At 55.3% G+C, this 26,213-nt stretch overlaps 2 protein-coding genes across 3 annotated transcripts in view; both read left to right on the top strand.

Moving 5' to 3' along the window:
• Window positions 1–1,026: 1,026 nt before the first annotated feature.
• On the top strand, window positions 1,027–8,985 carry MMP9 (matrix metallopeptidase 9). The gene is made up of 13 exons (XM_036418542.2): window positions 1,027–1,280; window positions 1,770–2,002; window positions 2,343–2,491; window positions 2,795–2,923; window positions 3,026–3,199; window positions 3,379–3,552; window positions 3,966–4,142; window positions 4,321–4,479; window positions 5,287–5,617; window positions 5,736–5,875; window positions 6,194–6,344; window positions 6,442–6,545; window positions 8,683–8,985. Exons 1-13 carry the CDS (start codon window positions 1,140–1,142, stop codon window positions 8,799–8,801), a joined length of 2,181 nt encoding a protein of 726 aa, XP_036274435.1. The 5' UTR covers window positions 1,027–1,139; the 3' UTR covers window positions 8,802–8,985.
• A 3,286-nt stretch (window positions 8,986–12,271) lies between these two features.
• The window catches only part of SLC12A5 (solute carrier family 12 member 5), a 36,325-nt gene continuing 22,383 nt past the window's right edge, over window positions 12,272–26,213 (top strand). Inside the window, exon 1 of one of the 2 annotated variants that reach the window (XM_045574756.1) lies at window positions 12,272–12,449. In XM_045574756.1, the coding sequence (XP_045430712.1) occupies window positions 12,329–12,449 (121 nt within the window). In that variant the 5' untranslated portion in view covers window positions 12,272–12,328. Of the gene's footprint in view, window positions 12,450–19,876; window positions 20,319–26,213 lie in introns of those variants that run through there. The other variant, XM_036418533.2, reaches the window with a different exon arrangement.

Consider the following 26,213-nt stretch of genomic DNA (forward strand, 5'->3'; position numbering starts at 1 on the left):
GAGTAAGTCCTTTAAATATAGCTTATTGGACTTTTATCGTCGTTCTTCCCAAAGAATGCCTTGAGGAAGGCAATGGTGGATCCTGCCCCACTCTGGTGGGCTAGGGAAAAGGACAGGAAGGAAGCTGCTAGCTTATTGGCATACGTGGTCAGCACTGGAGCTTGTATGGGTGAAGCAGGGCTAGGGAACGGAAAGGGCTCCTGGAGGTAACCCTCTCTCCCCATTTTATAGGTGAATCCAAAGCCAGAAAGGGGCGGTCACACAGCAGATTACAGCCCAAGACCCCAGTCTCCTGATTCCAAGTTGGAATCATGATCTTGGCCCAAATACTGCAGTTAAAAGCAATCTCGTCAGGTCTGTTGAGGACGTTGGATCTCATTTTCTCCTCACATCAATTTCGGGATGAAGAGCCCCCTTTCACAGCTGAGGAAACACATTCAGAGTGGTGAGGACATTTGCCCAAGGCACTGTAGGAAGAAAGGAAAACCACATGTGCTGGCTTCCAGATGCAACACACTCCCCCTCCGTCGCCCTGAAGGAGTCAGCCCTGGGAGATCGGGGCTTGCCCGGTGGAATTCCCCAGCTCCAGCTGAGCAGAGGCCTCTCACTGCAGGCCAGGTGGAGCAGGGAGAGGAAGCCGAGTCCCGGAAGGCTTCCAGGGAAGAGGACAGTGGGCAGAGCCTGGGGGCGTGGGGTGGGGCCCACAGACGGGGGTCTGGACTAGGACGTGGGATCACTAGGTTCAGAAAAAGGCCCCGTTCCCTTCCCTTCGGCTGACTGACGTCCAGGGGCCTTCAGTTGGGGGGCTCCTCCCTTTCTTTCATAAAAGTTCTCACAAGCTGTGCTCTTTGCAAAACCCAACCTTCCTGTATGGACCTGTGGTTTCCTGTGGGTCTCTGCGGGTCCAGGGTCCTGCCTGACTCAGCAGGAGGGACTGTGGGCAGCAGGGAGAGGAGGAGGTGGTGTAAGCCCTTTCTTTACCTTCTCACACTGGGGCTGCCATCACACATGCACACACATGCACACACCCCATCTCCTGAGTCAGCCTGGCGGTGAGGGGTGGGGCCACTGATTCAGATAACGCTGCCTCCTTAAAGCCCCCACGAGGGCAGCTGCAGCCAGACACTGCCACCTTCACCATGAGCCCCTGGCTGTCCTTGGTCCTGGCTCTCCTGGTGCTGGGCAATGATTGCTCTGCAGCCCCCAGACCACGCCAGCCCACCGTTGTGGTCTTCCCCGGAGACCTGCGAACAGATCTCACCAACAAGCAGCTGGCAGAGGTAAGCAAACACCTCAGCCTGGAGGTGGAATCCTAGGGAGGGCTTCGGGCCACACTGGGGGAATGGAGATGTCTAGGGAACAGAGGTGTCTAGGATCAAGCGCTGGGAGGGGGCTGTCCTGCAGAGGCTCTGGGCAGCGATGGTCAAGAGTGGGTTCATGCGTTTCCTAGGTGGGCAATGGAAACAATACAGGGGTGGGGAGCATGAGAGGGTTCTGGAGTGTGCATGGGCTAGGGGTGAACAGGGGTGGACCTCAGGGGTCCCTGAGGGAGGCCTGGCCAGGAGCATCCAGCGCTGGGAAGGAACCAAGGATGTCTGCAGGGAGGGGAGATGCTTGGGTGGGCACAAGGGCTGATGTCCAGGGTACCATGTCCTGGGTTCAATCAACACTTTGTTGCTGGTTCTGGGCTCCTGGGGGGATTGAGTTCTGACCCAGGGGGGCAGAGAAAGGGGCTCAGTGCCCTGGATGTCCCTGCCCTCCACCCACAGGAGTACCTGTACCGCTATGGCTACACTCAAGTCGCGGAGCTGAGTGACGACAAGCAGTCCCTGAGCCGGGCGCTGCGGGTGCTGCAGAAGCGCCTGTCTCTGCCGGAGACCGGGGAGCTGGACAGCACCACCCTGGCGGCCATGCGCGCCCCGCGCTGCGGCGTCCCAGACGTGGGCAGGTTCCAGACCTTTGAGGGTGACCTCAAGTGGCACCACCAGAACCTCACGTACTGGTAGGTGGCGGGGCCCCGGAAAGGTGGGAGGGGTCGGGGGAGGAGACCAGTCTCCGCGTGTGCGCTCGGGGTGGTGGAATGCGTCTTGTCTCGGACCCACCCCTGGGTTTCACTGAAGGGGAGCTGGTAGCAAATGCACCCCCCTGAGCCCCGCGCCCCCTTTGGGGAAGTGGGTTTCCCGTCCGAGTCCTCCGGCCAGGGCAGTGTGTGCCCCAGGAGGAAGATGCACCCACAGGACAGCGCTTTCCCGATGGAAGCCTGGAGCTGAGGTCGCCGAGGCCCAGGCTGTGCCGCCGCCCGCCCCGCCCTCACCCGCTGGCTCTGCCCGCCGTCCCCGCAGGATCCAGAACTACTCGGAGGACCTGCCCCGCAACGTGATCGACGACGCCTTCGCCCGCGCCTTCGCCGTCTGGAGCGCCGTGACGCCGCTCACCTTCACGCGCGTGTACGGCGTCGAGGCGGACATCATCATCCAGTTTGGCGTCCGGGGTGAGAGCGCGAGAGGGGAAAGCCGAGAGGGACCGGGACCGGGACCGGGACGGGGACGGGGACAGGGACAGGGACAGGGGCAGGGACGGGGCAGGGACCGGGGAGGGGGGACCCGGAGAGGGCCGAGGGCGCACCGGGCCGGCTGGCTCCTGCTGTGGCCGCTGCCTTGGCCGCCTCCTCCCGCGGAGCCGCACACCGCGGGGCGCAAGGGCTGGTTAGGCGCCCCGCCCCTCAGTCTGGCTCCGGGTAGCGCACCACCTGCGCACTGCACCCAGGTGACCCCCTCCCCGCCGGCCTCCGCAGAGCACGGAGACGGGTACCCCTTCGACGGGAAGGACGGGCTCCTGGCGCACGCCTTTCCCCCGGGCCAGGGCATCCAGGGCGACGCCCACTTCGACGATGAGGAGCTGTGGTCTCTGGGCAAGGGCGTAGGTGAGACTCGGGCCGCCGGAGCCCCCTCCCTGTCCTCCCCGCCCCCGCCCGCCGCCCTGACCGCCCCCCCCACGCCGCCCTGACTGCCCCCCCCCCCCGCAGTGGTCCCCACCTTCTTCGGGAACGCGGACGGCGCCCCCTGCCACTTCCCCTTCACCTTCGAGGGCCGCAACTACTCCGCCTGCACCACGGACGGCCGCTCGGACGGCCAGCTCTGGTGCAGCACCACCGCGGACTACGACACGGACCGGCGGTTCGGCTTCTGCCCCAGCGAGAGTGAGTGCGGGCCCCGAGCGCTGGTTCGAGTCCCAGCGCGGCCCGGAGCGCTGTGTGTGGCCCGCGGGCCGCTCTCTGGTTCTCTTGTGGGGGGAGCGGGGGCTGCTCACTTGACACGGGGAGAGGGGGGCGCGGCAGCGGCGGCCCGGGGGCCAGTAAGCCGGGGGATGCCTCCCCAGGACTCTACACCGAGCACGGCAATTCGGACGGCAAGCCCTGCGTGTTCCCCTTCACCTTCGAGGGCCGCTCCTACTCCGCCTGCACCACGGACGGCCGCTCGGACGGCTACCGCTGGTGCGCCACCACCGCCAACTATGACCAGGACAAGCTGTACGGCTTCTGCCCGACCCGAGGTGCGTGGGTTCAGACCCGGCATCGGTGTGTGTGTGTGTCCCGTGTGTCTCCCCCCCCCTTCTCCCGCCTCTGTGCTCAGACCGGCATCGGTCCTCTGAGCGCGCCTCCGACACCCTTTAGTGTGTCTCTCCTCTGGTCACTGGTCTGCAGGGGGCGCTCTGCCCCCTCACCAGCCCCTCCCTCTGACCTCCCGTTCCCCCGCCCCATTGGGGTGCCGGGCCTTGTAGCCCAGCCTGCGGCCTCTCCCCGGGCCTCCCCTCCCCTCCCCGCAGGCTTATCCCGGCTCAGGGGGCCCCACATCGCCCCCTAGTCTTTACCGAGGCACCAACATTCTCTGGCTTCCCGTTGGGCCCGCCCCTGGTTCCCTGTTGGGCCCGCCCACCCGCTCACCCAAGGCCCTGGGTCTCCTCAGTGGACACGACGGTGACCGGGGGCAACTCTGCCGGGGAGCTGTGCGTCTTCCCCTTCGTCTTCCTGGGCCAGGAGTATTCCACCTGCACCCGGGATGGCCGCACCGACGGGCGCCTCTGGTGCGCCACCACCTCCAACTTCGACAGCGACAAGAAGTGGGGTTTCTGCCCCGACCAAGGTGTGCAGGGCTCCGAGGTCCCAGGGCTGGGGTGGTGGGGGTGGGGTGGGGGTAGGGGTGGAGGTCGGGGTGGAGGTGGGAGTAGGGGGTTAGAGGGGTGGGAAGGCTGTTTTGAAGGCGGGAGCTAGGAGCGCAGCCCAGGGCTCAAGTCCCACCCCCCCCCTCCCCTTTCCTCCAGGATACAGCCTGTTTCTTGTGGCTGCGCACGAGTTCGGCCACGCCCTGGGCTTAGACCACACCAGCGTGCCCGAGGCGCTCATGTACCCCATGTACAGCTACACCGAGAAGCCGCCCCTGCACGAGGACGACGTGAAGGGCATCCAGCACCTGTATGGCGGTGAGGCTCGGTGGCGGGGATGGCGGCGGAAAGGGAAGGGTGGAGAACCGGGTGGGAGGAGCTGGGACCTCAGCCTCTAGCTGGGGAGGAGCCTGGGTCCAGCGGGTGTCCGTGCTTTGGGGTCAGTGCTCCGAGCTGGTGACAAAGAGCCCAGACTCTAGAGTGAGGCCGAGGTGGGTTCAAAAGCCAGTCCGGCCACTTCCTGGCCAGGCGACCTGGGATATGTGACTTCCTCCGCCAATTCCTCATCTGGAAGGGCTGTTAGTGGGGCTGATCATACTACCTGCCTCAGGGAGTTCTTAAGGGGCTGAACGAGTTAGAATACTGCCCCGCATACAGTACGCGCATAGAAGTGTTTGATATTTTAATTGCCATTATCACTTGTCTTTCGTATTGTTTCCTCGTTTGAGAAATGGGAGTATGAAAGAGTCTATTCCGTTCTTTTTGATCACACAAGCTAAGTGTGCGTTTATAAAGCTCTTAGCACTGCTTGGCACTGAGTCTGAGTGCTCAAAACACACTTCTCTCCCATCTCGCGGGGTTGGGGCTGGAGATGTTCCTGCCTCTCTTATGATCATAGGCCCAGCCGGGGCCTGGCCCTCCATGGGATAAATATGGCTTGGGTGAAAGGATGAGGCCTTCCTGTGCCTGGGGGAAGGCAGGCTCCAGCATCCAAAGTGAGGAGAGTGAGAGGAGGGGGGCAGAGGGCGGGGCACGGGGACTGACAGGCTTTGCGGAGTAGACACAGTATTCCGCAGGCACAGAGGCATGCAGGATAGGAGTGTCTCATCCGCTGTCTCTTTTTAGGTCCTCGCCCTAAACCTGAACCACGGCCACCAACTACTACACCTGAAACCCAGCCCACTGCTCCCCCAACGGTCTGCGCCACCGTCCGCCCTTCAGAGGGCCCCACTGCTGGCCCCACGGGCCCCCCTTCACCTGGCCCCACCAATGCCCCCACTGCTGGCCCCACCGGTGCCCCCACTGCTGGCCCCACGGATTCCCCCACGCGTGCCCCCACGGCTGGCCCTTCCGTGGCCCCTACAGAGTCTTTGGATCCAGCGGACAATGTTTGCAACGTGGACATCTTCGACGCCATCGCAGAGATAGGGAATTACCTGCATTTATTCAAGGATGGGTGAGGCGCAGGGGTGTGAGTGAGGGAGGGGATCTGGAAGAGGGATCCCCCCACCTCCGCCCCGCCCACTGGTGTTCGGTTCAAGGCTCATTGCCCCGCCCTCTTGACCCGTTTCCAGGAGGTACTGGCGATTCTCCGAGGCCCAGGGCCGCCTGGTGCAGGGCCCCTTCCTGATAAGGGACAAGTGGCCTGCGCTCCCTTCCAAGCTGGATTCCGTCTTTGAGGAGCCGCAAAGCAAGAAGATTTTCTTCTTCTCTGGTTAGTGTCCTCCTTTCTCCCTTCCCTTCTGGCCAGTCGAGGAGGACAGAGAGACCCTTGATTATCCAGACAAAGCCAAGGGCGGATTTAAGAACATGCGCCCTCACCTGGCGGATGCCATCTACAATAGCAGGGGCTGACTCTCAGCTCCCCTCGTCCCGGAACCTGCACGATCCTACCGAGCGGCTCTGCTCGCGGGCACAGAGACTGCGGGCGCGCCAGGCTCCGAAAGATCTCTCTGTTTTTCCCTTTTGACATTTAAGGAGAATGGATGCCTTCTCCCTTCCCTCAGTCTGATGCGACCCTTCTCTTCTGCAGGGCGCCAAGTGTGGGTCTACACAGGCGCGACGGTGCTAGGCCCGAGGCGTCTGGACAAGCTGGGCTTCGGCCCGGAGGTGGCCCAGGTCACCGGGGCCCTGCCCCGCGGCGGAGGGAAGGTGCTGCTGTTCAGCAGACAGAACTTCTGGAGGTGAGAGCCCGAGGACCGCCAGCAGGGGGAGCCCGGGCGCCACCCGCCTGTCCGTCTGTCCGCTCAGCACCTGTCTCTCCTCTCCGCCTTCCCGCAGGTTTGACGCGAAGTCGCAGATGGTCGATCCCAAGAGCGCCAGCCGTGTGGACCGGACGTTCCCCGGGGTGCCCACGAACATGCACGACGTCTTCCTGTACCGAGGTGATGGCTGCAGGCGGGGCTTGGGGGAGGGTCCTTCTCCAAGACACCTCTTCCCATGCTAGAGCTTGGTCAGATTCTGAGCAAGAAAGGAAAAGGCCCTGGCGACTGAGGCAAATGTCCCCATGGCCGTTAGAGAGGCAGGGACCTTGCCAGGTCATACAGGGGCACAGTCAGGACTGGGACCCGGGTTTCCTGCTTTCCCAACTGCAAGCTCCTTCCCCAGCAATACAGGACCCATGGTGTGCATGAAGGCTCATGCACTATCATTCAATATTTGTCAATACCTATCACTTGCCAGATCCCGTGCTGCCCCCCGGGCAATAGTGCAAATAAGGCGATTAATAGCTGTGTGGCTTTGGGCAAGTCACTGCTACTCTCAGAGCCTCGGTTTCCCCTTCTGGAGAATTGGGATGCTAGCTGGAATTATACTTGCTTTCTCTTCTTCATTGCTCACTTGCAGTCAGTTGACAAGTTCTGTCGATTTTATTGCTGAACTATTTACTTTCACTATTTCCTTTGCAAACACCCCCACTCCAAGCCATCCTGGTTGTCCAACACGGAGTGGTTAGGAATGAGACAATAGTGTAGGAGTGATTCCAGACCTAGTCCAAGGCCAAAGGAACTAACATGATCAAACCCCTCACTTCTCACCCCCTCACTCCTCACCCCCTCCCACGACCTCTGTCATTCCCTCTGCTCACTCCACCCCCAGCGGCCTTCTGGCTGCTCTTTGAACACATCAAGGTCGGCCCTTGCTCCGGGCCGTTGTGCCAGTTGCTCCCTCTGCCTGGAAGGCTTTTTCCCAGGTTGCCACGGTGCTACCTCCATCTTGCCCTTCAGGTCTCAGCTCTGGAGCCACCTTTTCAAAGAGGCCTTCTCTGACCCTCATTATCTATTCACCTCCTTGCTTTTGTTTCCTTCCCACTTTCAAAGCCAATCTCATTTATCTACACAGTTGTTTGTAAGTCATCTGTCTTACCCCACCAGAGCAGCGATTTTCAACCTTTTTCACCTCGTGGCACACATAAACTAATTCCTGGAATTCTGCAGCACACCAAAAAATATATATTTTTGCTGATCTGACAAAAAAAAATAGGTATAATTTTGATTCATTTACACTGGACAGTTATTGTTGTGATGGCTGTTGTCATTTTTTTAATTTGACAATCTAAGGGAAAAGAGGCCAGTGCCCCTGACTAAGTAGTCAGGAATTGCATGCTTTAAAAAATCTTGTGGCACAGTGGTTGAAAATCACTGCACCAGAGTATAAGCACCCAAAGAACTAAGATCATGCCTGCAGCTTTTCTCTGCTCTGCCCAGTGCTTCTTTAACATTTTTAAAAAATTGATTTCAGAGAGGAAAGGAGAGAGAAGGAGAGATAGAACATCAATAATTTCAGAGAATCGTTGATCCTCTGCCTCCTGCACGCCCCACACTGGGGAATCAAGCGCACAACCCAGGCATATGCCCTGACTGAGAACCGAACCATGATCTCCTGGTTCATAGGTCAATGCACAACTGCTGAGCCACGCTGGCAGGGCTCCTCAGTGCTTCTAACAGTACTTGGCATGATAAATATTTATTGAATGAATAAATTAATGAATAGATTTGTTGAATGAACGAATGAATGAATGTTGAGTGAATGGTCCTGAGCACCTCCTGTGTGCTACACTCTGTGCCAGTGCTTTGGACATCGGGGCCTGCGCTCTCCAGTATCTCTGTGGGGGAGATGAAGGTGTGATATGAAAACCTTGGAAAGACCTAGAAAGGACAGGTGGGATGATTGTTAAGGTCCCATATATATATATATATATATATATATATATATATATATATATATATATATATATATATATATATATATATTTTTTTTTTTTTACAGAGAGGAAGGGAGAGGGATAGATAGTTAGAAACATCGATGAGAGAGGAACATTAATCAGCTGCCTCCTGCATGCCCCCTACTGGGGAAGTGCCCGCAACCAAAGTACATGCCCTTGACTGGAATCATCTGCAGGCCAATGCTCTACCTACTGAGCCAAAAACGGTTAGGGCTGATTGTTAAGGTCTTGCTTTTGTTTTTGTATGTATACGTGTGAGGTTTGGAATCACTCCTCTTGTACCTGCCTCTTCTTTGCAGATAAAGCTTACTTCTGCCAGGACCGCTACTACTGGCGCATGAATTTACAGAATGGGATAAACCAGGTGGAAGAAGTGAACTATGTGACCTATGATCTCCTGCAGTGCCCTGAGAACTAGGGCACCCCCTCCTGCTTCAGCACTGCGGTGTGGGTCCCCATCTTGACGGAGAAAGAGACAGTTTGCTGGATACAAACTTGCGGGTCTGTTCTGAAGGACAAAGGATGAGTGGAGGTGGGCTGGGCCCTCTTGTCCCACCTTCCTGTTTTTGTTGGAATGTGTTTAATAAACTTGGATTCTCTAACCTTGAGATTTATTTTTGTATGTATGCTTGCATAGGCAGGAACATATGCATGTATGTATGTAACCAAGGGAGTGGTTACTATGTGCCAGGCAATGTTCTAAGCACTTCATAAATATTAACATAGTCAATTCTTCCTATCAGGAAAGTACAATGTGATTATTCCTGTTTCACAGCCGAGGACATGGCCAATTGTTCATAAAACATTTATTGAGCCCTTACATGGAGCCAGGCTGTGTGCTGGGCACTGGGGATGGAGGGATGAAGTGGGCTATGTTCCTGTCCTGAGGACCTCTCAGGGTCCTCAAACTTTTAGGGTGCATACAAGTACCATTAGAACTTGCTGAACATGCAGACTCCAGGCCCCGCTCCCAAAGAGTAAGTTAGTTATAAGAGTGACTCTGAGGCCGGTGGGGATGGGATCACACTTGGAGAGTGTGCAGTGTGTGACCTGTTATCCTAGACCTGTGGTCAGCAAACTGTGGCTTGCAAGCCACATGTGGCTCTTTGGTCCCTTGAGTGTGGCTCTTCCACAAAATACCACGGCCTGGGTGAGTCTATTTTGAAGAAGTGGCGTTAGAAGAAGTTTCAGTTTAAAAAAAATTGGCTCTCCAAAGAAATTTCATTCGTTGTACTGTTGATATTTGACATTTGACCCTATTGACTAATGAGTTTGCCGACCACTAGGGCCTTGTCTAGGACCCAGACTAAAGATGTGTGTGTTTGTGCGTGTTATGCTTAAAGTCAGGGAATGCTGCCCAGCCAAGATGACATCTGAGCTTGTGCTGAATCTGGAAGGATAAACAAGAGCTTCTTCTTGGAGATGTAGGACTGTCTTCTAGGAGAGTTAGTTATTTACCTCTTGGTAAAAAACGAGCCTGCTCTCTAACCCTCCCACACAACAACTGCCTGGAAGGATGTTGATTGCAGCATTATATGTGCAGGCAACAACCTAAGTGCCCAGGGGTAAGGCGGTGGTAAATAAAAAAGAGATTATATGTTGAATGATAGTGGAACTGACAGTTAACAGTAAACATGTTTAGGTATTAGATAATAGAGGCTTTAGCTAATCGTTTCAGTTGCTTTGGTTGTCATGCAGCTTATAGGCAACGATTAAGAAAATGTTAGTTATTCCTAAAGGCCTGCCTGTAAAGCAAGTTTTAGGAAAAAATGCTCAAAAGTACAATTTGCTTGCAATAATAGATGAATGTGGCTAGTTAAGCACAAAACAATGTAAACAATGACAAAGGTCACAAGATGTTTAGCCTTTTGCTTTAAAGATAACGTTACTGATGCACAATTATGAGATATTTTGCAGAATCTCGGTTCTGCAACCTGGTTAGGTCACCTGACTACAGTGACAAAGACACTGGACGGACGAGAGGACATAAGAAACTAAATTAATCAGACGAAGGGAAACTGCTGAGCTTGCACAGGAACTAGCCAATCAGTTTCACCCATGACCCCTAAACCCCAGTGCTCAATCTTTGCCTTTAAAAAAACCTTTGGGTTGTTAAAGCCATTAAGGAGTTTGGATTTTGAGCACTAGTTTGCTGCTTTCCTGGCTTGACGCCAATAATTGCTTTAATTTTTCTACTGCAAAAACCGGTATTTAGTGTTTGGCTCTGCCGTGTGTTTGGTGGGCGGACCCTCTTCAATTCGGCAATAGTAGCTACCCCGACCATGTGCCAGCCCTGCTCCACGTGTTTTCTGTGTGCTAACCTTAAAGTAAACCTATGAGACAGGCACTGTCTTACCTTACAGGTACTGCTATTATTGTCAGCACCCACCCCCCTACTTTACAAATGAGGAAACTGAGGCACAGCTCACCTGAAGTCTCATAGCTGGTGAGTGGGGAGAAGCAGACAGTGTTGGGGAATTACCAATGGCTCAGAACTTGAATGTGTGGTTTTAGCAGGTAGATGAGAGGGGAGTAAAGAAGATTCTGCAATGACAGATAGGAATGGTGGTCTGGACTAGGTAAGAGAAGGTCTGAATGCACTTGACCTTACAGGATGACATAGGGCCTTGACTGAAGGATGGGGCAGATGAGTGGAGGTGATGGGCTTGGTCAGACTTGATAATCTTCTGGACGTGGGGTTCAAATGGGAGTTTAAGGAGGGGGTGAGGGGACTTCTCCCCAAGCGTCCTCTCTTCTAACTCGTCCATTTCTTATTCAAGAATGACCTATTTCCATTGAGATGCACATTCCTTATTATGGCTTGTTTAAAACTCCTCTGGATCCCTGACTCTCTCTAGAGACTGTTCCATTTCTCTATTCCTCATCCCCATCCCGAATAGAACTTCCTCAAAGCATGGATTTCTACTCACTGTCTCCACTTCCTCAACTCCCAGTCTCTCTACTCCTCCCAGCCTGACTCCCACTACAGAGGGCCCACTACACCCCTGAAATCGCTCTCTCCAAAGCCGCCCACCATCTTCCTGTAGCCAGATGCAACGGGAGCACAGGGGGCACTCCTCTGTGCTCATCCTATACCGTCTCTCAGGTATTTGACACAGTTAATCAGGCCCTTCTTCCTGAACAGTTTCTTCACTTGGTCTCTCGGATCCCTCTTCCTTCTGTTTCTCCTCTCACCTTATTGGTTGGATCTTCCTCTTCCCAATCTCTAAATATAAGTGTGCCCTTGTGCTCAATCCTTGAACTTCTCACGGTACACTCATCCCCATGTGATCTTGTCTGGCCCCCCAAGTGTGAAGTAGCACCTCCAAAATTTTATCCCCCAAGCTCCAGACTTGTATGTTCAACTGCTGACTCTGCATGATCCTAACATGACAAATAGGCACCTCAATCTAACAGGCCCAACTGAACTCTTGGGCTCCATCTTCCAAACATGCTTCATCCTTTGCCCTCAATCACACTTAAAACCTGCTCAGTCCTAAGACCTAGAAATCTGTTAAGCTCCTTTTTCTAGAACAGAGTTTCTCAACATTGGCACTGCTTCGGGCCAGATAGTTCCTTGTGCGGGCAGCAGGATCCATGGACAGATGCTGGACCCATTCAGAATCAGTCCTCCTCCCCATACCACGGGCCTCAGCAAGGGGTGGGGTGCTACGCAGAGAACTGGTGGTAAACCTGTGGCTCTTGGCCAGACAGCCTTGGTACCAGCCTAGATGGTGACAGTTGCTTCCACCACCAAATGCCAGTACCACCCTGTACAACCAAAAATGTCTGTCTGAAGCATGCAGCGCAGCGGGCACTAGGACCCCGCGCGGCGCCGCGTCCGGCAGGGGGTTGGGGGGACCCGCTCTCTCTGTCTCCGGGAGCCGGGCTGCGGCCACTTGTGCGATCCGGGCCGCAGCGCGGCCGCCCGGCCCCCTCGGCACCATGAGCCGCAGGTTCACTGTCACCTCGCTGCCTTCCGCGGGGCACGCCGGCGCCCCTGACCAAGGGTCCCCCAGGCACCCGGCCGCGGACAGGCGCCACCTCTCAGGGGAAGACGCCAAAGGTAGAGGCCGCAGGGGCGGGGCCTGGAAGAGGGGGCGGGGCCGTGGTGGGCGGGGCTTCTGCTGTCGGGGGCAAGGGTTCCCAGCGAAAGCCCGGGAGGGGAGAGGAGCTGAGACCTAGAGGGGTGCAGGGAAGAGGGATGGGAAATTGTGAAAGAGGGGCCAGATTCGAGGGGGGCGTGGCCACGGAAAGAGAGCGAGCCTGAGGCAAAAGGGTGAATCTGGTGAAGAAGGGGATCGAGTCTAGAGCCATTGGGCTGCGGGGCAATCGAGGGGCCAGGTCTTCCCGGATCGGGGGCTGGACCAGGGGGAAAAGGTGGAAGCAGGGAATGCGGAAGGCGGTGTGATTAAGGGTTGGGTACCGAGCCAATGGAAGGAGATAGGACTAGCCGGGTTTGGGGCTAGATAAGGGCGGAGCCAGAGGGAAAGGGGTTGGGCCAGGAGACAGGAGAGAGATCTGGGTGGGGGTGGGGATGGGGGGAAAAATGAGTGGTGGGTCTCTGAGGCAGGTGCTGGGTCCCTCGGTCATTGTTGCCCGGCAGATCCTCCAATCTTCGGCCTCCCAGGAGGCCTCGTGGTCAGCACTGGGTAGCCCAGGAAGGGGATGGGAGAGAGAGAGAAGTTAGTTTAGACGCGGGACAGCTAGATCCTAGGAGAATGCTGGGGGGTTGGGGGGGGGGGGAAGGGGGCGGATTCCAGGGCCAGAAGGGTTGGGTGGAGCCAGTTCAGGAGGGATTGGGGGTATCTTGTAATGGAGTTACAGGCATGGTAATGGAAGTTACAGGCAGGGCATAGAAGAGAGGAGGGGCAGGCTCCTACTAGCCTTCGGTGAAGAATCCTGGATGCACACACTCCGCAGGGGGCCCTTGTCAGGGGTTCCTTCCCTGGCACTCAGGTCTGTCTGGAAGGAACCTGGCAAATCAGCCCGGAGTGGCCCCGCGGCGGGAGAAGGAAGAGCCTCCCGGGGCCGCCAGGGGTCACTGCTGAGCTGCAGGTGAGCTCACCCTGACTCCAGCAAAACTAAGCACCCCTGACCTTAGAAGGATACTTCAGGGGTTTCTTTAGCGAATCCCCTCATCGTACAGATGACCGAGCGGAGACCTAGAGTTCCACAGGGCTCCAGTCCATGAACCAAAAACTTACTGGAAGTGGCCACTCAGATTTCTTGGACTCCTTCCACTCTTCATCTTTTTCATTGTCTGTCTGCTTTCTGATTTTCATAAATAGCCTTATCATCCTTCCAGAATCAAAAGCCAGAACTTCAGGAGCCATTCTCAATGCCTCCTTTTCTCTGCCCAATGAGGGGGTCCTCACATCTTGACCACCCCACCTCCAAAACTGAATCTGACCTCATCTCTCCTCCTGTCAACATTACCCTAGTCCATACTTCCATCATCTGCCACTTGGCCACCATAATAGCCTCCTCTATGGTCTGCCTGCCTCCAATCCTATCCTAACTCCATTCCAACATGCTCCCATTGCTTTAGGATGAAGGCCAAACCGTTATCAAACATTTTCCTCCTGGACTCCTGGTATACCTGTCTGTGTTCATCTCTCCACCTCCAGTAGCCAGGGAACCTCCTACTCACCCTGTAAGTTGTAGCTCATTTAACTCCTTCTGAAAACGCTTTTCATGTTCCTTGGCTCCGAGGCAGAGGCAGTCATTCCACCCAGCCACTGCATCATAGGAGCACGTGTCCCAGTGGATGGAGGTTACTTACGTGTGTGTCTCCTGCATCTCAAGGGCAGGGACCATATCCTTTTCTAAAAATTTGTTTTTATTACTTTTATTTAGCTTATTTACTTATTTATTTTTGAAGTGTAGTTGACATACAATATTATGTTTGTTTCAGGTATATAACATAATGTAATTTATAAAGTGATCCCAACGATAAGTCTAGTAATCATCTGTCAACATACAAAATTATTATATTATTGACTATATTCCCTGTGCTGTGCATTCAGTCCTGGTGACTTATTTATTTTGTAACTGGGAGTTTGAACCTCCTGATCCCTTTCACTTTGTTCACCAATTCCTCCACCTCCTCCCTCTGGTAGCCATCAGTTTGTTCTCTGTATTTATGAATCTGTTTCTGTCTGGTTTTGTTGGGTCGTTTGTTTTATTTTTTTGGATTTCACATATAAGTGAAATCATAGTATTTATCTTTCTGTCTTTCTTGTTTCACTTAGCATAATACCCTCTAGCTCCATCCATGTTATCACAAGTGGCAAGATTTCATCCTTTTTTATGATTGAGCAGGGACCCTATTATTTTATCTTTGTGTTCTGAGTGCCAAGCCCACAAGCTGGCACTTAGCAGCGACTTAATGCTCATCAGAAGAGAGGGGGGAAAGGCTGTAGGCTCCTGCTTCACCTATCCCTGCCTCCTTCCCTGCCATTCCTCACCCGCTGGCCTGAGAATACGATGGTCCTCTCTCTCACCTCAAATTTCAGTTTTGGGTGTGCAGCTGTCTGTGCAAGCTGTGTGTGAATCTGGAAGGCTGTGTGCCTGTGGCAGAGGCAGTGAGTATATGTCTTTGTGTTTCTTGAGGGAGCAGCATCCTATGCCAACTCTAATGACCCGTGGGGTGGTCAATGAGTCAGTACTTATGTGTGTCACTGTATGACAGTGTTGATAGGATGTTGATGTATGTATTTCTGTGTCTAGTTGTGGGGTGGGTACTTGTGTGCTGAGTTTATTGGAAATTCCATCTGGAGAATGATTTGGGTGAAGGACCTGAAATAGCCTCCAGTACGTCCTCCTTTCTTTCTTTTTTTAAAAAAATATATATTTTTATTGATTTGAGAGAGAAAGTGAGAGAGATGCATCAATGATTAGAGGGAATCATTGACTGGCTGCCTCCTGCATGCCCCACACTGGGGAATCAAGCAGGGCATGTACCCTGACTCGGAAATGAACCTGGGACCCTTCAGTCTGCAGGCCAATGATCTATTCACTGAACCAAATGGGCTAGGTACCTCATCCTTGATACGTCTCGTCGCCGCCCGCAGGGGAAGTGGATTAGGGCTCCCTAGGGAGACCAAACATCTGATGGTATCTTTTCCACAGCTGTTCCTGTACAGCCCTCTGACCCCAGAGAGGTAGTCTTTCCACCTTTTATCCCTACCCAGGCCCACAGGGAGAGGTGACAGCACGTGTAAGGTGGGGGAAGGCTTGGGGAGGGTTTGCAGGTCACTTGTATATGAGCATTGCCTTTCATTCTGTTCTAAGGGAGTGGAGTTTGTATCTGGAGGGGGTCAGTATAGGTGGGAACATGACATGCAGGGGTGAAAGAAGCAAGCCAGAGGCTCTCAAATCTACCAGTAACCCTGCACTGTAGCCCCCTTGCCTCAGTTATCTCATCTGCTCCATGGGGAGATTGATGGCGAGTTGGCTGGAGAGAAGTGGACCTGATCAATTGTTACAACTCTGAACCGCTCCCTCACCCCTTTATACCACTCCCTGCTGTGCCTCAGCTATCAAGGAGGAAGGCAGGGTAGTAGAAAGAGCCCTGGGCTTGGGCTAAGATGAAGAGGAATTGGGAGTATCCCCATGGGGTGAGAGATGCTAGGGGGATTGGAGCAAGATCACAATATACTCCATCCACACTCGTGCTCAGATTCTGTGTGTGGCCTTGATTACCCTCTCTGGATCCCGATTCCCTCATCTATATGTAAAGGAGTTGATGAGGGTCTTTATGAGGGACAATAAACTTTATGAGGGTCTTTCTAGCCACAAACAGGCTAAGATTCTTTGGTGATCTACAAGGGTGATGTTCTCTGCTTTTCACATACCCAAACCCCATGTTTCAGTCTGCCTGTAAATTGGGAAGAATGACACTGGATTATTGCTGTAAATATCAGATCTATAGCTCTCCAACCTGTCCAAGGAGTTCTCCAGTCACCCCATCCTTAAGCCAGGGCTCAGAACCTCACTGCCCAATACCTCAGCCCAAGGTGAGCCCTGGGAATCTCCATGGTAACAAACTGGTTATGAACGGGGCTGCAGTTGCCATAGTGACGGGCCTCTCTCTCTCTCTCTCTTTTTCTTTTTTTTTTTTCCCCCTCTCTTTCATCCCCCTCATCTCCCCTCCCCTCTTCTCAATGAACCAGAGAGATCTTCTGGCCTCAGCTCTCCAGGTGGGATGGGGGTGGGGGTGGGTATAGTGAGAAGGGGGTCCAGATTGAGAAAGAGGGGAGATGGTCTGAATCTGTAAGGGAACGGGAGACTGTTGGGGTGCCATTGTCATGGTGACGGGGCTGCAGCCTGTTAATTAAGCTTCTGGTTGCCACGGAGACGATGGTGGTTGACATGCTCTGCAGCGAGCCCTGTGTGTGGGGTGTGCTGTGTGCTGGACTCATCAATTCACTGCGAGGGTTTGGGGTCTGGAAAATGGGGATTGCAGGTCGGGAGAGAAGAGCGAAGGAGGGAATTCAGGGCCGTGGCTCTATGAGGTCAGAACTGGGGGTGGGTGGATTTGGTCCTGGGAGTATGATATGGTATAAGGATGGATAGGGATTGAGTCACGAGGGGGAGCACTAGGTCTGCCTCCCATGGAAGGAGGAACCAATCAGGTGGCTCCAGCTTCCTCCAATTCTGGTTCAGTGGATGGAGCCCCAGACTGGAGATCGGGAATCTGGATACTAGTCCCCAATCTGCCACAAGTTCACCCCACGAAGAAAATTGCATCTTTCTAAACCAACTTTCCCGTAAATGGGGAGTGATAAAAGGTAAAATTATAAAAGTCTCAGTTCCAAAATCCTGATACTTCGGAGGCAGCTTCTCGGAATATTTTTCTCTCTGAGAAGTATAAGGTGGGAGAAGGAATCAATTTTACAGATTGAAAATTCAAAAATAGGACCGTGCTCAGTTCTGCATCCTGTGTGCTTTCCTGAGGGGGTTCCCTCTCCCTAGGGCTCTGGGTAGGGATGGGGTGCTGAGCTGGAAGCCATATTCCTGGGGCTCAGAGATGAGGGACGTCTTGCTGGTCACCTGGCCAAGGCCAACCTGGCCATGCACAAGATGCCTGCAATGTGTTTTCTCAGAGCCTCGCCGCAGAGCACTCGCCTGAGGCCAGAATAGGGACCAGTCTCCTTGAAAGGTGGGGTGTGTGAATCCAAGGTCTGGGGTCTACCCTTGGGACTCCGACTTCACTTGACCTGGTCTCCATGATGTTAGTGTCAGTAAATGGAGAGAACATTAAGAGTTTTCAGAGAGGAAAGAAGTTCCATGGGTAATGCAGTCTAACCCTTTCAGTTTAAAGGTGGGGATACTGAATCCCCAAGAGAGGACCTTAGTCTGGCCCACGGATATGCAGAATTTGGGGGCAGAAGACAGGATGGCAGCATTATTTCCTGAATCCCAGATGCCTCATGGGCGAGGAGCTGTGGTGATGGTGGACATCCGGGACACCGAAGGGAAGAGGAGTCACTCCTGCCTTCGCCTGCACTCCCTCAGGACCTAGGTTTCCCCATGGGTGGGCTCAGGCCTGAGTGGCTAAGGCTCTGGGCTACAAATGAAGGAAAATACACCCAGGAGACCATTCCAGACCTGGGCTTACTGAAAAAAAAATCTCAGCATTTAATTTGTTTCACAGCATATCCCAGGCAAGCCTACTACCTGCTTTACTATGTGACCTGTCTCTACAGATAATGGAAATCCATAATGCTGTTGCTGCTTGGGGGCGTGTGAAGTGGAGTGCTTAGGAGCTCCTGAAAACTAGCCTAACTTACTACTCTCTTTTAAATCCTATCACCAATCCAAACTTATTTAAAAAAAATTTTTTTTTGGTGGTGGTGGGGGGCGGTGTATTTTTTTTTCCTCTGGGAAAGCCGAATTCAATTTTCATACCTGTCTGAATAGCTAGCTCTTCCACCCCCAGAGTCCTTCCAGCATCCACAGAGCCTTGTGGTTCTGATACCTTATTGGTGGGTCCCTCAGAGTCCCCCTGTCAGTCAGCTGAGGAAGACTCTCTGGCTGACTCAATGTGAAACCACCACCTACAAATGAGTACAGAGGTGAACCGCGGGCCCTGTCCATGGTTCTGAAAGGTCACATCCCAGTCACATGGATCCAGGCTTTTAGGACCCCTAAAGGTCTTCTGGATCCACCTTCACTTGCAAGGCAGGAGGTCACTCCAGCATGGCGACTTGGAAATCCGAACACAAGAAAAGGGAGAAAGAGTAGCTCAGACCCAGCAGGGCCCTTTGTTAGAAGCCAAGAACCAGAGGTCCTTTCTCCAGGAGGCAGGGGCAGTTTCAAAAGAGGTTGTGTTGGGGAGCAGAGTCCTAAGCTGGAATAAAGCAACCAGGCTCCCAGACTGTGTTCTGCCAATCACTAGCACTGTGTTCACACACAGTCATTTACTTCTCCTCTTGGGGCCTTAACCTTCTTATCTGCAAATGAGGGCCATGCATGAGATAAGATGATTGGTGCTATCCCTTCCAACCACAGAACCCTTCTGGGCCTCAGACGGCTAGTGTTGGTGGCTGCTAGGGTGAGTCTGTTCTCACCCTTTGATATTTAGATCTTCCAGAGACTCAAAGGGCCCAAGCCTCTGATGCTGCTCTCTGAGATGTCTCCACCACAGGCTCCAGCCTGGATCTAGGGGTGCTGAGGGGCCCCAGGACAATCACGCTTCTGGGGGACTTGTGTCAGGTGAGGGAGAGGAGCACAGACAGCATGTCAGCTCTGGAATCCTCAGAAAGCAATCCTGGATTAGGGGATTAGACACTCCTGCCCCGGGAGAAGATCTGTCCCTGCTGACAGGCCGCCTCATTCCCCCTCCCCCACTCTGTCGCTGGCCCGCCTCTGACTGGCCTGCCTCCCCTAGAGCCTGCACCTCCCTGGTGGGGAGTCCGTGCTCCCTAGAACCTCACTGCTGCTTTCTCTCCTCTTCACCATGTCTCCTTCCCAGGGTCACTCCACAGTCAGAGGGTCCCTGTCTTTGTCTTGGGGGTGAGATGCTGTGACTCTTGCCAGCCAAGCACAGTGAGAGGGCTCATTGCAGCTCCGCAGGCTCCACTCCTCCCGTTTTAAGACTGGATGGCCAGGTAGACCCTGCGTCCCCCCGTGGGGGCAGCACAGTGCTTCAGTAAGGCCTCTGGCCTCTCCACATCCTCAGCGCCACCTCTTGAACGGCGAGATGGGAAAAGGTCTGGTTCTCCCTCCCTCTTTCGGGCTGGCCTCCCCAGCTTTGCAGACAGGCTCTCCAGGGACCCGTAGTCCCTGGTGCCCCACCCTTGGCATCTCATCTCCCCCCCTAGGGGTCGCCCCAGACCCCCAGCCAGGCAGCCGCTGCGGGGCCGCTTCCCCACGGCCGCGACCTAGTTCCCTGCCGTTATTTTTAGGGCGCGGGATGGCACCTGCCCACGTGCCGGCCCCGCCTGCGCCGGCGAGTGGGGGGCGGGCTGAGCTGCGTCTGCTGCAGGGAGGCGAGGCCCCTGTCCCCTGCAGCACCCTCTCTATCCCACCCGTGCAAGCCCTCAGTTTTAGGGCGAGGGGGCCCCCCAGGCCAGCTCCTCCCGCCCCTCTTCCTCCTCCCCTCCCGTACTCCCCCCCCAAAACCCCGCCGGTGGCTCACGCCTCCTGCATACGGGATGAGGTGAGCAGCGCCGCCGCTGAGAGGGGGCGCGCGCGGGTGTGAGCGTGTGTCCGTGTGCGAGTGTGTGTGCGCCGGGCGGGCGGGCACTGCAGCTCCTTCCTCCGTGGAGCGGAGGGCGAGCGAGAGCGAGAGCGAGCGAGTGAGCGCAGAAGGCGGGCAGAGGGGCGCGGGCGAGGCGGCGCAGCCATCCCCGGGCCCGGCGCGGCGCCGCCACCATGCTCAACAACCTGACGGACTGCGAGGACGGCGATGGGGGAGCCAACCCCGGTAAGCAGCGGCCAGGGGGCGGCGAGGGGAGGCGGCAGCTCCGGGGTGAGAGGCAGAGTGGGGGCCGCCTCCTTCGGAGGAGAGGCTGGGATGACCGGGGCGGTGGGCGCCCACGGCGGCGGCCTGGAGCCGGGTTCCATTGGAATGCGCCAGGCGCTGTCCGAGGTTCTGGAATGCGCTTCGTCTGGGGCCGGGCTGGGGGCGAGGGGTTGCCATTTGCCCACCGCCTGGGAGGCAGACGTAGGTTAACCGAGCGAGCGGGGGAGGCGGTGGGAAGGGGGTGGGAGAGCTAGAATGGGCTGACGTGGAGCTCGACGGGCGGAAGGAGGGCTCCTTCCCCCCCATAAGGGACCCTGGCGTCCTAGCGCAGTGTTGACTGGTGTGGAGGGGGTGGTGGTGGTGGGGGGTGGGCGAGGGCACAGCCTGCTGCATCCCTCTCTCTGAGACTTCCGGCTGGAAGATGAGGGGAAGGTACTTAGGAGGGGTTGGAGCCACATGACGGCCCCCGTCCGGGCTGCGGTGTCTCCTTAAGAGGACACTTGGTGCAATCTGGGCCCCCTCCCCCAAAGCTGCCCAAGATCCAACCTCAGAATGGAGCGTGCCTCCCCCGGAGATTTTCAGCTCCACTTTGCGGAATCTGCCTTTCCCTCTTGCGTCCCCGTGGGCTCCTATTCAGGACGGGAAGCAAGATCTCTCTCCTTCCTCCCTCTTTCCCCTTCCTCTCGGCACCCTGGGGTGGCAGTGAGGTCTCCAGGGTTGGGTAGGGGTGGGGGGAGTCTTTCCAGTCGGTGCTGCTAGCCTCCTCAGTAAGGCCCAGGGAATGGGGTTCCAGCAGCTGAATCCCGGCGCCGCCGCGGCGCGGGCACTGCGGACGCGCTGCGGTGGGTGCGGAGACTCGCTAGGAGCCCAAGGGTTTGGAACGAGTCCTTTCACAGCATCGGCTCTCCCCCCGCCCTCCCCCGCGGTTTCCCTGCTCCGAGGTCTCAGGGGCCAGTCACCCACTTGGGCTCCCAGGCCCCCCGCCGCCCCCCAGCGGCCTTAGCCATCCATCACCGCTGTCAGCCGCTCCTACCCCCACCCTCCAGCGGCGCTGCGTCCCTCTCGCGCACTAGCGCGTCTCCCGCTCCAGCTGTCTGCGCTCAGCGCCTTCAAACGCTCCCCTGGGCATAGCTTGACCCTCTGGGCCAAGCCTCTTGAGGACCTCCCCAGGGGGTGGCCGAAGGCCCCAGGGGCTGAAAGAACGGGGTCTTCCAGGGACTGGCCGCCTTGACTTGAAGTCCTTCAGATCTTGAAAAGGAGTCAGAGCCAAGTGGCCGCTCGGGAAGGCTGTGGACACCAGGGCACCCATCCTTTGTCTGAGACCCACTCTTCCTCCCTGGGTCTGAGTGGATTATAGGGGTCTGAAGCACTGGCTGGCCATCTCACCCACCTCCCAGTTACATTGGGGATGCCTCATCTTGAAGCCGCCCCCCTCTCCCACAGGCTTAGACTGTGTGTGTGGAGGGGGGAGGGGTTTGGTTAAGTGGAGTCTGCGGCAGAATCAGACATCCACACGCGGTGCGCAGGCAACGAAGGAGCCCATTCTCATCTGGGACCCCCTTCAGATGTCTCCACTCTGAGGACAGGAACGCAGCCTGAGAGAGACACTCTCTGCTCCCCCAGACAGCCGCTATGGTCTGTCCCCTAGGGCCTTACTGGGCCTTGGGGTTTCCATGGGGTCTCAGGAGGCCTATGGGTGCAGAGCAGGAGTGGAACTAGGAACTCCCTTCAGTTCTGCACCCGCCCCATTAGTTCTAGACTCTGAATGTAGCGGGCCCAGACCCCTTCTCTCTTTCCATAGTGTCCAGGGCCTGGAGCTAGAGTGTTCTGAACCTGGGTCAGGCGTTTTGGGTCCCAGAGAGAGAGAAGGCCTCTCAGAGACAAATGGAGTTGATGGTTGGGGGTTTTAAGGACCTGGTGAGGTTGAGGGAAGAGGGACCCTCAGGCGAGAGCCCCTGGCATCTGTGATCCAAAGTTCTTGGGGATGTGGGTGGGGGAAACCTGGGTGCTGACTCAGGTACATGGGAATGGCCTGAGTAAAAGGGCTTCTCTGGACTAAAGAAGAACCCAAAGCTGTTATCTCTGGCCTCCAGGTCTCCCTTCTCGTTGGGGTGTGACGCGCTCCCCCACACCCCCAGTCTTGCTTGGGAATTCCCCCGGGCCTGGCCCCAGGCCCATAGGGAGGAGGCTCCTCAGCCCGCACCGCTGGTCTCCCTCTGGCCGCTGCAGCTTAATTGAAAGCCGATTGGGGTTGAGAGCTCCCAGGGGGCGGGGGCGGAGAAGGCTCAGCCTCAGTCTGGCCCTGCCTCCCTCGCACGCTCCACTAGGCGCTCCCCCACCGTCCTGACTCCTGGCTCTGGGGAATCAGGACGAGTTCCCCCTCCGCGGTCCTGCCCCCTGGAGAACTCCTGAGGCTCACCCGCCCCGCACTGCCCCAACCAGTGCGCCCGGCGTTCCAGGGAGGGGCACTCAGCTCTGGGCCGGGAGGCCGGGGGCCTGGTGTCCGGTCCGGTGGGCAGGTGTAAAGGCAGGACCCAGAACCAGCCCACGGAGCCGCCCCCTCCCCTGCTCTCATTTCCTGGCTGCGATCCTGCCTGGAGTCTGGCTCCGCGCTGCGCGTCGCTTACATAAGCGGCTGCGGGCGCGTGGCCGGCTCTGCGCGGCGCTCCCGGCCCGCGCGGTCGCCTTGGAAACTGGTACCGGGCTACCCAGTTGCAGCCTCCAGTCAAGACGCCCCCCTCTTCCTGCCCCGCGCGCGCCCCGGGCCCCCACGAAGGAAGAGGGGGACTTGGAGGGGCGTGAAAGGCAGGGAGGAGGAGCAGACGCTGCGCGAAGAGGAGCCAGCCCCACGGGAGACAGCAGCCCCTGCATCATGCGGCTGCGGAAGAGAATGGACTGGGGAGTCCGGGCAGGGAGCGCTCCGCGTGCACTAATGATACCGAGATTGTGACAGCAACAGCCAGCGCTCCACTCTGGGCCAGGCATACATTACAGACATTAGTTCACTCAACCCCAACAGTCCTCTCCGTTAAGCTCGATTAGTGCCCCCTTTGCAAAGGAGGAAACTGAGGCTGAGAGTTCAAGTGACTTGCTCAACTGTATCAACACAGCTAGTGAAGCTGTGACTGACCCCTAAATTTTGACTCCAGCCTGTTTTCTTTTCTTTTTCTTCTTTCTTTTCTTCTTTCTTTCTTCCTTTCTTTCTTTCTTTCTTTCTTTCTTTCTTTCTTTCTTTCTTTCTTTCTTTCTTTGTTTTTTTTTTTTTTAACATATTTTATTGACTTTTTACAGAGAGGAAGGTAGAGGGATAGAGAGTTAGAAACATCGATGAGAGAAACATCGACCAGCTGCCTCCTGCACACCCCTACTGGGGATGTGCCCACAACCAACGGACATGCCCCTGACCGGATCAAACCCGGGACCTTTCAGTCCAAAGGCCGATGCTCTATCCATTGAGCCAAACCAGTCTCGGCCAGCCTGTTTTCTTAACCACTAAGAAATTTGTTCTCGTCTCACCCTCCCATCCCCCTCCCTCCACAACCCACTAGTTCCTATGATACCGAGGTGAGAACATGAGGCATCTTGTGAACATTTTAAGAGGAGGAGGAACCCACTTCACTCTTATGTCTCCTGTTCTCTGGCCCCAGCCAGCTCTTCTGAGACCCTGGAGTCAGGAAGGGAGCTTGGTGAAATTCACTTCCAAAGGCTTTTTCCTGAGCAAGGATTATGCTCCAGGCTTCTCCTGGGAGGAGGGTCTGCTCTTCCCAGGAACTCACACATGTGACCAAAAGAAAGAGTAGGGGGTGGGCCCTGTTTGGGGACCAGGAGTCGTACCTGGCTTGATGAAGGAGGTGGTGGCGGGAGTTAGTGGGTGGTGGGTTTCCTTTGGGTGGGTGAGGCATCATCTCTCTCTCCTTTTACAATGTTGTCAGGATGAGATTGGGTTTATAGCAGGTCATTCTCTAGGAAGGACCCTGACTGGGAGACTAAAGTTCCCAGGAGGTAAGGAGGATGGGGAGGATTTGGGCAGAGGGAGAGGAAGGAGAAGGAAAGTGAGAGGAAGAGAGGGGGTGGGTCAGGAGACGAGGGACAGGGCCTCAGTTTCCCTTGGACTTTGGTCACTGGGGACTTGCCGCAGGGCCCAGAGAGGAATCTGCTAGTGGGACTCAGCCCTCGCACCAAGGAAGGGGAAGGCTGGAGCTAAAGGACTGTGCCTTTAGGGGCCCTTATATCTCTTTGAAAGGGCCCTCTCCTGGATGCTGAAGAGACTTTCTCTTTGGGTGATCTCATCCAGGCACTTGTTTTCACATACTTCCTTCACACGTATTTACCATATTTACATTTATTTATATGTTTTTCTTATGAGTTACCACCACCTCTTTCTCCTGCCTAGCCTCTTTCCCGTGTCTCAGACTGATCGGAATATCTAGACTTATTCAGTTGAGTGTCCCATAGTGCCTCACTTTCAATCAAATCCAACATCTTCCCCACCCCTAACCTCCCCCTTTCCCATTTAGTAAATAGCACCACGATCCAACCATTTGTCCATGCTAGAAACTCCAGGCATTATTCTAGATCTCTCCTTCCTCCATTCCCAAACGTCTGGCATGGAGATATGTGCCAAAGTCTGCCCATTGCCCTGCGTTGCTCAGGTCCGGGTCATCAGCCCTCGCCTAGGTTACTGAAAGTCCCCAACTAGGATCTGTATTCTTCATCTAAAGGCCAGAGTGCTTGCTCTAAAATACAAGTCTGTACATGGCACTTCTTTGCCTTCAATGACTTCCCATTGTTCTCTGAGTGAGGTCCAAAATCTGTAACAGGGCCTGCTGATTGTGTAAGGACCCAGCCCACATGTATTGTACCAGGCTCATCTTTTCCTATGCACGCCCCATCCTTCAGGCCCGCCTCCTCCTTTTCCCTTCCCCGTGCTCCTTCAGATTCCAGCCAGATCAAACTTCTTTCAGCTCCTCTAACCCACTCTCTTCACTCTCGCCTCTGGGCCACTGTACATGCTGTTCTGCTGTTCTGTCTGCCTGGAACTCCTCCTGCCTCCCTCCCATTCTAACTCTTACTCATCCTTCAGCTCTCAGCTAACACGTCACTTCCTCTGGGAAGTCTTCCCTGACCTCCCAGGCTGGGCCGAATGCCTCTTCTGTGTTCCTTCAGTCCCGTATTCATCTTCTATCACAGAGCTTACCACTCTGGGTTGGAAATTCCTGGTTACTGGTTCATCTCAGGGAACCCAAGGGCAGGAGTGGTGTCTTATTCTGCCTTTTACTTTTCCTCCATCCCCGTGCTGATATTGGCACATGGCAGATATCCAGCAAATACATGTTGACTGAAGATGAATGAGGGGGCATAGGAGGTGCCCAAGGGGGTCACTTTTCTAAAAGGTTGAGTATCCTTGAGGCCTCAGGCTGTCGTTTTTTCTTCCTTTTCCCCAGGAAAAAGCATGCTTCTATCCCAAAACACCAGAGGGGCTCAGTTATGGTCAATGAGGGGCCCTGGAGAATCTAGGGTACCCTGATGAATGAGATGGAACCCCTAAGAGCAAGGAAGCATTCACTCATCTATTAAATTCCTAGTATGTGCCAAGGAGTACATGAGGCTCTTCAAACATTTTGTCAACTAAAATTCTTCAAGGGAGGCCCAGCCGGCATGGCTCAGTGGTTGAGCATTAACCTATGAACCAGAAAGTCAGGGTTCGGTTCCTGGTCAGTGCACATGCCCGGATTGTGGGCTCCATCCCCAGTGTGGGATGCGCAAGAGGCAGCCAATCAATGATTCTCTCTCATCATTTCTCTCTCTCTCTCTCTCTCTCTCTCTCTCTCTCTCTCTCTCTCTCTCTCTCTCTCT

The sequence above is a fragment of the Pipistrellus kuhlii genome, unplaced genomic scaffold (genome assembly GCF_014108245.1).
Source record: "Pipistrellus kuhlii isolate mPipKuh1 unplaced genomic scaffold, mPipKuh1.p scaffold_m20_p_6, whole genome shotgun sequence".
NCBI lineage: Eukaryota > Metazoa > Chordata > Mammalia > Chiroptera > Vespertilionidae > Pipistrellus > Pipistrellus kuhlii.